This window comes from Zonotrichia albicollis, chromosome 8 (assembly GCF_047830755.1).
Source record: "Zonotrichia albicollis isolate bZonAlb1 chromosome 8, bZonAlb1.hap1, whole genome shotgun sequence".
Classification (NCBI taxonomy): domain Eukaryota; kingdom Metazoa; phylum Chordata; class Aves; order Passeriformes; family Passerellidae; genus Zonotrichia; species Zonotrichia albicollis.
Genome location: NC_133826.1, coordinates 31298287 through 31309823, shown reverse-complemented (window position 1 = coordinate 31309823; position 11537 = coordinate 31298287). Strand labels below are relative to the sequence as shown.

The 11537-nt window shown below is 37.4% G+C and overlaps 1 protein-coding gene across 1 annotated transcript; it reads right to left on the bottom strand.

Annotated features, from left to right (window-relative positions):
• Positions 1–5797: 5797 nt before the first annotated feature.
• Positions 5798–8548, bottom strand: RGS21 (regulator of G protein signaling 21). The gene is made up of 3 exons (XM_074546586.1): positions 8506–8548; positions 7085–7320; positions 5798–6100 (listed from the first exon to the last, which is right to left on the bottom strand). The coding sequence occupies exons 1-3, from the start codon at positions 8546–8548 to the stop codon at positions 5897–5899; spliced, it is 483 nt and encodes a 160-aa protein (XP_074402687.1). The 3' UTR covers positions 5798–5896.
• Positions 8549–11537: the final 2989 nt, after the last annotated feature.

Genomic DNA, 11537 nt, shown 5'->3' with positions numbered 1-11537 from the left:
TCGTTGTGACAAAAGAATCATTGTCACTGCAGAGGGATCCACATAAAGGGTGAGAAAAGCTGTAAAAAGGGAAAAATATCAGAATTATGAAGTATGATCCAAGTACAGTTTGTTCTGGTAATTCCTGTCTCAGAAGATATAATTTCCAATACTGAGTCACTATCAACAGTGAAAAACATTTGGGGCTGTAAAAGGTGTCAGCATTAATGAGTCTGTCTAGTTTGGAATATGTTGTACTTGCCATTTGACATGAAAAGATACCATGTCACAAAAAAAACCCTTTTATGCCATTTATCAAGCTGCAATTTTCATTTTATTCCCCTAAAAATCTCGGCTCTGGCAAGAAATTCAATAAGTACAAGAGCTTTTTGCTGGGGCCATTTTATCCTATGACAACAGGCAAAATGACTGCACAGAGATCAAAATCCAGTCCATTTGTTCTGGAAATTAAATTCTAATCAATTTGAAGCTATTCCCATCACACAGTTGCTGATGACACTTCAAGATAAAGTGGTAGCACTGTGCAAATTCAAAACCGGCTTGTAGTGAGATCAGTCATGGTGAGGAGCCTGGGTAAGAGACCGGGAAAACAAAATGCAGAACTTAGGAAAATGCTGGTGTAGTGCCCTACTACCGTTTAAAATGCCATGGGCTGACATCTCCTCATTCACATGATGTCACTTTACAGCGTCAAGAGCATTTCTTAGGCTCTCTCTTGTCCGCCCATTCAGCCTGCATTTGCCTATGCACCTTTTCTCTCGAATATGTTTTACATAACAAACTAGTTCAGCCTTTCAAAGGAGCTTCCCCTGTTCTGTGATGTGAAGAATGAGCTTTCTTGAATTTGTGATGTTTCCACTTCTTCGTGTTCTTTCTATTTTAGATAATCAATCTAGAATTAATTGCCCATGGAACCCTGGGTATTTCCCAAGGTTGATGGCAGAAATATCTGCAAGCAGATGAGAATAACTATTAATAACATCGTTTTTGAGTGGTGGGGGCTTAAAGACCAAGGCCTCTGTAGCCTGTAGTTAATGCAGTGCAGGTATTCTATATTTTGGCAGGATAAAACATAATGCATTTTAATAAAAGTATTTTTGCTGCTGGAATTTGGTTAAGAATTGAAAGGTAAATCCACTGCAGCTCAGCCTTTGGGTGATTAACCAGTGTGGGAGACCAGGCTGGGAAATCTCCCTGTATCCTGTCTTGCTGTATTCCCCATGCAGTTGGAGTCATGGAGGGGTTTCTTCAACATTTTTTTGTCCAAAATACTAAATCATTTAACTTCATTATTTCTTCTATTCTCTCCATGAAAACATGACATTTAGAAGCACAGCATATTTGAAATTATTCAAGAAACAATTTATTTATGGATTGCCCTCCTCCTCTTCTTCCCTGGTTTATGAGCCTGTAAGTTGTAACCACTGTATTAGGGAAAAAATGTTTTCCCTACGGTTTTTACTGAGTACTTGCTTTTGTTTGTCTTTCCAGGACTGTTATGCATAGTAGGGAAACTATTCATAGAAGTAAAAATAACCTCCATGCAAACCTAAATGGAAACAGATATGGATTGAGAGACAAATTCAGCTCTACTCATTTTATATGCAAATAACCTAACCCATGCAATACAGGAAAAAAAAAATTAAAAAGCAATGTCTCTTTCAGTACAGAGAAATTATGACATTGCAGCTAGAAACCATAGCAACAGTATAAAAAAATAAAGTAGGGAAGCATTTGATCTAGTATTGACTCATTTTTTTTACTAAAGATCAAAGCATCCAGGGCCTTCTTTGAAATATGTAATAATACATTGAGTCTAATTTCCAGGGCCTAATATTGTAGAAGTTGAAAAGTTGGGGAAAAAATGGAAAAGCAACTTTGCTGGGAGGTGTTTTTTTCTCAAAATGTACAGCTTAAGAATACTTCAAGTAGAGCTTTCAGTGATAATTTTAGTGCCACTTGTCAGTTAGCCAAAACACTTTCTGTTACTAGATAAGTATTTCAAATAAAATTCAAAATTACCATATCAAAACATTACCGCTCCTAGGCAGCACATTATTTACTGAATGAAGGTGAATATGCATGAGGATCTCTTTTTCATTACTCCATTTCATTTTGTTTTAACGAGCACAGGTTGCTTCTTGAGTTACATGAGACCTTTAATTGGTGTCAACAACTGTGACAATGCCTCTCTTCACGGTTTTCTCCCTGCCTCGCTTTTCAGTAAACCAAAAGGCAGAAAACATGCTTCAATTTCAGATACATAATGTGCTTTAAAATTCCACCAGCACTGCAGAGTGTAATTATCCTCCAGAAATAAAGATATTAAAGTGATTTCATTAAGTTAATTCCCCTGTATTGCCTTTGCAGGAGTCATATTACAAATGGTAGGTTTCCCTTTCTAAGACATAGCAGTAAAGTCTAGATGTAGCACCTGCTCTCCCCAAAATCCAGGGAGTTTTTTAATCAAAAACGGTTAATTTTGGCATGTAGTCTTCAAAATTCCTGGAACTTTCATATACCTAGTTCAGGTTGGATTTTCTTGTCTTGTGTCTAATCTAACCCCCACAGAGGCGAGCAGGGGCCCTTCCCCTGGCTCATGGGCATCATTCACACGATTTCTCACAAGCTGGAGCACCTCTAAAGGTGTGTGGTGCAGAGAGAAGATAAAAAATAGGAAGTCACTTGCCCACTTTGGCATGCACATGTAGGGAAGTTGTCAAATGTAATGTGTTGAATTTAACAAACCTTTGACAAGACATGCCAAAGAATGTTATATAATCCTGTCTGCAACTGAAAATATACCTGTCTGCCTTTAGTTTGCGGTCCTGAGCTTCAGAACAATCCTGATATCCATCCTCTGTTGAGGGCAAATCTGCATTTTTTATCTTGATGTACATGCCTATTATTTTTCTATGCATGTTTTATAAATATAAAATATATTAATAGAATGAAAACATAGACTATATATGCCTTTAAAATTAAACCTGGAACAGTCCTGTCGTGCTGTAAGCATGATGAATATGGTGGGATCTCTGAGTCTAGATGCTGTTGGAGCTTTAGGATTGGCACTGTGCAAAGAAATTGGGATTTATTTTTAAAATGTGTGGTACTCACTTTGCATTTTTACTCTCATTTATATTTGGTAGGATTTTTTGGTAAACCCGCCTTTTTGTGCTGACCAAGATTGAGTCTTTTTGGCAAAGTTCAGTCTAAATCCTCTAAATCACACTTCTGTCCTTGGCCTTTCTTAAGTCAAATTATCAGAGCTTGAATGCTAAGCTGTGACCTTTTTTTGGTGATGTAGGAGTATGAAGCAGCAGTTTTAAACCTAGGAAATAAAGAGAAATAAAGATTACTGCCTCCCATATTTCACAGGTGGGTGTTTTCAAACACTTTCTGAAATAGATCTTTTGTAATGCTTAAATGATAAATTGCATTACAGAAGTTTTCAGAAATTGGATTGCTAAAATCCAAACCATTTCAATATGCTGTAGATGCTTCTATGTAATTGCATATGATATGGGCAGATAGTTCTCTGAGAGTTTGAAAAATTACTTGTGAATGGCAATCAAATTGCCTTTAAAGATATATGAATTTATAGTGATAATTTCTTTAAATTCTCCAAGTTTCATCTCATGTTTAGCATCTGAAACAGATTAATAAAAATGTTGTGAGGCTTGATCAACAGCAAAAGTTTAATTAACTTTGTGAATTAGAAGTACCAAAGTTTTCATTAAGAGGTTATGAAAGAATTAGTACTGTTAATTCACCCTTGAGTCAGGGATATACCCCCTAGAAGTGCCATTCCTTTACATTTCTCATAAAAACATTATAAATTAATTGAAAATTTGTTAAAATCATTAATGGTATTTCACAGTGTAATTATTAAAATTCATGTCATATGTGAAAATGTCAAGAATTATCACCTCTTTTGACAACAATGGTGCTGTCGATAACAAGGGATCAGCCAGACATAACATGGACATCATGTTTTGTGATACTGTTTTCATGCAGTTATCAGAATAATGGCACACATCATTTTGAACATGCTTGACTATTTTATATTTGCTTGTAACTTCTCCTTAAGATGTGTTTTCAAATGGCCAGGAGCTGGAGCTCCCTGGCAGCCACCATTCTGGCACTTTCTATCTCTGCTGGGGTAGAGCCAGAAGTGGGAGGATTTATAGGGGCACAGGGAGAATTGTGAGATTTCATTACCACCCATTTGTTTTCAAGCACTTTTTTATCCTCAGGTTCCAAAAGATTGGGAGCGCAGAAATTTTGTGTTTTTACTTGCTTGACCTACCATTGAAAAGTGGTGTGATCCCACCTCTTCCTTTCTGGGGGAATTTTCTGTTCTGAAAAAGCAAACGTGGGTTGTAGGAAGGGAAGATGACTTGCTACACTTTTGAGTAAATTCCAATAATTTGGGCCCTCCTGGCTGCAGCGATTGTCCCCAGAAAATGTCACTGTGAGATCAGAGGCAGCTGTGGCGCGGCCAGAGGAGCCCACATCCTCCTTGCAGCTTAACCTCAGCCTTCCTAGTCGTGTCTCTACTAACCACCAGCACTGGGGAAGAAAGAAAAGAAGAGAAAAAGAATTGCAGACAGCAAAAATTAAAACTAGGTGATAGACTAGAAGTTGGGTATCAAAGAATAGATATTTTTCACCCTGCCTGCTTAAGATGTGTCAGGATTTTAACCTCAGTTCTTAACTTGAGGAGTGTATTCAGGCCTTCAGGCTACTTAATATCCTTTACTGTCTAAATGACTTGGTTCCTTCATGTAGTTTGATAAAGTGGGTTATTTTGCATACAGGACTGTTCTGGTTCAGGGCAAATTTGGGAGACAACTTCCAAAGGGATTTCTCTAGAAAAGCAGATTTAATTGGCCCCTCTCCTGACCGGTTCAGGAAAAATACTTCTTTGTAGAAAAGTGGAAAATACTGTTTATTAAACAATAAAACCTAAACAACATTAAACAATAAAACCCCTTGTTGCTCCAAAAGAGATGACAAATTGAGAAAGTCCCTCAATTTGCCAAAAGTATGCCTACTTTTCTGCTTACCTGTATTTTATTGAAATGAAATTAGTAAATGAATTTCATTGGGAGTAATTCATGAAATTATTTCATCGTATGTGGGAGGACGGTACCACCAACATATTTGAAAAAGCAAAGAAAATTAATTAATTGAAAACGCACAAAGGAAGATTTACTCAGTTGTAATTTTTTTCCCAGATGCCTATACAATTAATAAAATAGACATTTCAATAAAAAATTAAATTAACACAAAGAAACTTGAAGACCTTCTTCTTGAAGACAGCTGTATTGTGTAAAATTAATTTGCTCTGAATGCCAAGAACATTTGTTATAAAGCAGCTGCCTATTTATTAAATATTATCATAGTGTGTTATTGACCATATTTCTACATCTCCTATTTTGAATTAGCATAGAACAAGTTTAAAAGAGGATATAAATATTTTGCAAGCTTCAGATAAGGTGACAAATGAAGGAGTAAATGTATTCAAGTGTATTGAAAGGGATTTATTTTGGAGGCTGTACTTCTAAAGAGGAACCAACAGCAAACAAGGAAACCAAAACATTATGCTTAAAAATCTCATATCACTTTGAAAAATGAAGCAAACACAGGAAAAAAACAACAACGGCAAAGTTTTTTATTAGGAAGGCAGCTCAAGTGTCTAGCATATTCCATCCTGCTTCTTGAATATTTCTCTACTGCTTTTAGAAAGCATCATGTGCAATTTGTACTTAAAAACAAGTTGGCACAGGTGATTCTTGAAAGTGGCTTCTGCAATCCCTTTAATAATGAATAATTATCTGTACTGAATTGCAATGGGAGACATTATAAATTCCTAAAGGCTCAGTGTTTTTCCTCACAGAAACGGGAGCCATCTCTTCTGATTTCTGTCCTGGTGCTTCTTCACCAGTTCCTTGTACACTTCTGACCTCAGAAACCTGGGAAAAGAGTCCTTTGCCATGAGACAGTAGACAGAGCTCTGAGCAGCATCAAAGCAGCGGAGGGTGGGCTCAGAGATGCTCTGGGAGATGTCGTTTTTGGTATGGAAGTCAATATTAATCTGTAGGAAGAAAGAAGCATGAAAGCAGTGTCGGTTTGCTCAGAAAGCTGAGGTCTGTTTGTGTCCAGGACACAAGCTGCATTTGAATTTCCTCCCAAATAACCTGACTGATGCAAATAAACAGGAAGCTCATCCCTTCCTTTTCTAGCAGACTGAATTCTTCATTTTATTTGGCTCTTAAAAAGATGGCATCACTGAAAAAAATAAGGGAAAAATTTGCTTTTCCTTCTCATCTTTCTGCCAAACCAAATCCTATGAAGTACTGATTACCAAAGAGAAAATTTAAAATGAAGGTACTCAGCATCATTTTAGACTTTGGCCCTATGTATTTTTAAAGGATTTTTTGTTTTTAACAATAATATCAATCAATCATCTTATTATTGATGGATATGATTACATTTCAATCATATGTAATACATGGGAATGTTTAAAGCACTCTTTCTAGCAAATGCAAAAACATCAGTGTAAATGTTTAAGGTGCAGAAAGTGAATAATGATTAATAAGCAATTTGTCTTTCACAGTAAGCCTTTTTGAAATAATTATAAAATTGAATTCTGTGATGGAAATTTTTGCATTCTCTTTATGTCAAAAATTACCTACACAAAAGAACAAATGCAATCATAAACCTACTAATGTTCTGGTACATTGAATACAGAAGAGATGGTGCTTACTGCATTACAAAAAATGATTAGAGAAAACAAATTATATTGAGCATAAACGTCCTTAAAACTTCTGGCAGAAATTTCAGAAGATGAGGTAAACTTATTCCCAGTGTGAAGAATGTGAAGAATGTGAAGTGTAAACCATAACATCTTTGCTTCACAGCGTTGCACAAGGTGTTTACCTGGTAAATAATGGACATTAAAAAGGGAGTTACAACCAGGATGAATTGTGGGTTTGGTCATTCTTTGAGGTCTGGATCTGAACTTTCTACTTCATCCCTATCCTCAGTACCCAAAGCACACACACAAAAGCCTCTTTACCTCCTTTGGAGCATCAGCTTGTATAAAGTCAGAATAAATCTTCTGGGCTTTCAACGCAATCTTAGTGGAGGATTTGGTTTTCTTGAAGTCTTCACAGGCTAGCCAGAACTCCACATTCTCCTCACTGAACTCAGACTTCAAAAATGTCCGAAAAGCTGCCAGGCCCTCTGGGGGAAATGCATCAGATAGTGGATGGAGGAAAACTGAAAGGCCAGTGCAATTTATGTGTGTGCATACTCACATGTGTGTGTGTGTACATATATATATATTTTTTTTATTTTTACAGAATGTGTATAGTGCAACCTATGTATCTGCCACTCTTTTACATGTCAGCCAGCAATCAGGTTTGAGAAGCCACTGCAGGGGAAATAAATAGGAGATTAAATTACAGTGCTGATAAGGGGACTACTAAGAGAGTTTTTCAGTGAGCTGCCAACCAAGGATTGCTCCCAACAGCTGCCTTCTGTGGTTTGGTCTCTTTAGCACTGGTACATTTGTTAAAAGGGGATCCTAGAGGTTTTGGTTTCAAAAGGCTTTGTAGTGGCTTGGAAATCAGAGATTTGAGGCTGACTCCTCGGCTGAGAAGCAAATAGAAATGTAGGTCACACTGTGCTAGTGTGCTTCCCCCACAGCTGAGGTTCCCTGCCCAAATGGGGCTTCCATCTCCTTGCAAGGAAAGATTAAGACCTGGATAAAAGATGGATTCCTTGTTACTTTTGTTACTTCTGTGTTCCTCTTTTTTTCTTTTTTTTTTTCTTTTTTCTTTTTTTTTTCACTTTGAAGGGGAAAAAATGAAACAAATAAAGGTTTGTTTGGAATAAATTATTTTAAAATTAATCCAAATAAAAACCTCTGAGTAAAGAAAGCTGACAGTACCCAAATTTAGTTGTATTTGTCAAGTTAATGCTATCCAGGAACAGGGTGGAGGCATCCTAAGGTCCAGGCCACAATATTACTGCGAGGAAATGGGGCAGGGGCAAGGAAATTTCCAAGTTGCATGTGGTTTGTGGTGTCAGGTCTGTAGAAATGGCATTTCTAGGAGAAGTGACTTTAGATATGTCATTTTTTGTTTGACTGGAAGTCACTGCACAATGCACATATTTCTCAGGAAACGTTTGTGGGTTTTTGTGAAAATAATTATTAAAAATGAAACCTCTGCAAGGGGAATTTAGCAGTCACTTTAATAAAAACTATTTCATAGCATTTCTGCCTGCCCTTGAGCACTGGACAGAAGGTATGCTGTGTCTGCAGATTGGACAAACCTCTCAGGACAGCAGCTCTCCCACCTCCATCAGCACCTCTGGTCAGTTCAGTGCATGTGGGGAGCTGAATGGAGAGCAGAGTGAAAACCTGGCAGGAATGTTTGGTGAATGGGATGACAAATGTTTTAAGAACACATCTGCTTTTCCATCCCTTCTTACCTTTATTGGACAGTACTGTATCCACAGACTCAGACCATGCCATGGTTTCCCCAGCGTTTGACCTGTGGAAACAACATCTGCCCTTGAAAATAGCATTGTGGTCTCTGCCCTGTGCAGCCTGGGGTGGCTGAGAGCCTGTGGTGTGTTTGGCTGCTGGGGAGAGGGGCTCAGCCACTCCTCCCACCCTACACACAGCAAAACAGGGATACTGGCACTGCTTACTTGACTATTCACCCTGGAAATACTCATAATGCTTGCAGCTGGTGGAGCTCTAACAAAGCACAGGAGAGGTAGGAATGTTCTAGAGAGCGCACTGAATTTCTTCTCGAGTTCAAAAGGATTAGGAATTCATTTATATGGCATTTTTTGCTTATAATGACAGGAATTATCTAAAAATATTACCAAGCTAACACTAATAGGAAACATGGGCCTCATATGTGCTTCTAGGGGGCATAAATAATTGAGTAAATTCACAGCTTTGACTCTTCCCCTGCAACTTGCTGTAGGCTTCTGCTAGACATGAGGGTAAACACTTTCTTTGGTATAAAATATTGCCAGTTTTCTTAAAACAAAAACAAATCCTACCAAAAAAACCCAACCAATCAAAAAAAAAAAAAAAAAAAAAAAACAACTTAGCATTAAAAACAATCACAAGCACTCTCAAGTTCTGTAAAAAACATTTGATGTTCCTAAGGGGGCTCTGAGAGCTCAGCTATCAAAACCCTGCTCTCTGAATTATAGAGATTGGTTTGAGAGCTGTGTTCCACAGCCACTTCTCAGCATCATCAGTAATGGTATTTTCTAATTGCAAATTTATAAAAAGATCATATAATAGTGTCAGGATACTATATGGCTGTAGTTATAATTATTACAAGGGATGGTGACAGTGACACCTTAAACAAGCAAGCTTTTTTGTAGCTCTCCACTTACTTGTATCCAGAGCGCAAAAATTATATTTAAGCAAGCAAAAAAAGTGCATATTTATAAGTATATATAAAGACATACATGAGGGAAGCTGGAGTGCAAATATAGAAAGTCTGTGAAAACACAAATGAAAACCAAACATAGCATTATGTTGTATTTTGTGAGACATCATGTGGTGATGGCATTAATCAGCAGAGAATTTGTTTTAGAACAATAAGAAACTTTTATCAAATATATGATAAATTTTCAGGATTTTTATTAAATGTTTACTAGCTTTCTTGTCAAGCAAAAAAGCAAAATGAAAGACCAGGATAAACCAAACAGTTTTGCTTCTTGTTCTTATGGGTAATATTAGTTGTTTTAATATTTACTCACCAGTCAGAATGATCTCACTGACTGTGTGGGATTTACTTGAATGGAAATGGCAAGCAGAATTGACAACAAGGAATCAGAACAGTCATACCCTCTTCAAAGGGTGAAGGAAAATAAAGTTGTACAGATTATTCAAACTTGGTCATCCCATCACATAAATCTCCTACTGTTAAAATAGCCATAAACAGCAACTCACTTCACTGGCATTTTTCGTTCCACTGTTTGTCTGTCTGACTGTCTCAGGGAAGGCAGAGTTTCGTTTTCTGACTTCAAGAAAACGATCTTGAAGCTGAAGGTGCTGCAGGAACAACACAGTTAGCATGTGAATAACCAAACAGGACAATGCACACTGACAAACCTTCTCAACGTTTCCTTTAAAACTATTTCTTTCAGAAATGTGGCCTGTTTTTAAGCAGCGCCACTCTCACCTAATAGTGGCCATCATACAAAAGGAATGGGGGCAATGGCAGCACTGTCCTTCACTCTCCTGAACAAGCAGGCTTACTGATTGATTTCTTGCCTCCCTCCAAATCTTGTCCTGAGGCCAAATCCTTTACTCAGATTACCCAGATTCCTGGTTCTCAATGTCTCCACTTGGCATAAACTTCCAGTGGTTCAGGAACTGGGATCCCAGCTCTCCCAACTTGCAGACTTAGGGATTTTTGTCTTCTCAATTAAAATATTTTTAGCACCTAAAACATATTTTTCACCAGAGCAGCCTTAGGAGTTTAAGTCTCATTTGATTTTCCTCTGTGGTACAATCATGAGCAAAGCTGACTCCTGCCTGCATGAGAACATCTTTCTTATTTTAGCCATGTTCATCTTCTCAGAGCAGAAAGAAAAACACAAGCACCACATGCCATGTTTCACCCTTAGCAATGTTAAGAGGTTATTCCTTATCCTTATCCTTTATAGATCTGTAAAAGAAGTTTCAGGCCAATCTATTTTACTAACTTCACATGGGACAAAAACCAGTGAATCTGGTCAATTGTGCTCCAGGAAGATGAAATCAGGTGGAAACAGATATGGAGAGGTGGGACAAGCAGGAGAATTGACCTGTCTTGCAGGAGAAGAATGAAAGATCAGTTTGTCTCTTAAGATGAAAGAAGAGAGGAGCTATGATTGCCCTCTGAATACAGAGAGGTAACCTGGTGAGAAAAAAAAATTTATTTTAGTATTATGGTTATATTGACAAAAGAAAAAATGTATAGAAGCAGTTAGTGAACAAATTCAGACTGAAAACCAGAATAAGGCTTCACAAACTGTTGTTTTTTGCACTCTCCCTTTCTACTCTTCTGTACTTTGAAGATAGAGCTTCATATAATTATAAGATTATTTTAAATTCTTGTCTTCATTAATAGAACACTAGAAATTATGACCTAAGATGCCCTTTAGTCCCACATATTACTAAAAATATTCTTGGCAGCAAAATACTAATACTTTCTGTAATCCCTTAGCTTTGCATCTGCTTGCTTCTAAACATTATAGCAGAAGAACAGAAATGTTAATTGGTCGTTTTTTCTTATTTAGAGAATATCTTGTGTGCCAGAGAGGACCAAAAGCCTTTCATACATTGTGCTCATGAGACTAACTTCAGCATCTCACAGCAGGGGAGAAAACTTTTAGCACCTGCACTGACATCAAGTCCTTTGTGCCTGATTCAGTCCCAGGTTTTAGCTTTGGCAAAAGGAAATAAGCATCATACAAAATCCAGCTGATATTTATCTGTGGAGCTT

Excerpts from the sequence above, each read along its gene's own strand:
- RGS21 (XM_074546586.1), bottom strand. The coding sequence starts at position 8,548 with ATGGCATGGTCTGAGTCTGTGGATACAGTACTGTCCAATAAAG. Across the intron at positions 7,321-8,505 it reads TACAGTACTGTCCAATAAAG|TATGCACACACATAAATTGC; the intron begins GTAAGAAGGGAT and ends CACACATGTGAG. Across the intron at positions 6,101-7,084 it reads AAGCTGATGCTCCAAAGGAG|ATTAATATTGACTTCCATAC; the intron begins GTAAAGAGGCTT and ends TTCTTCCTACAG.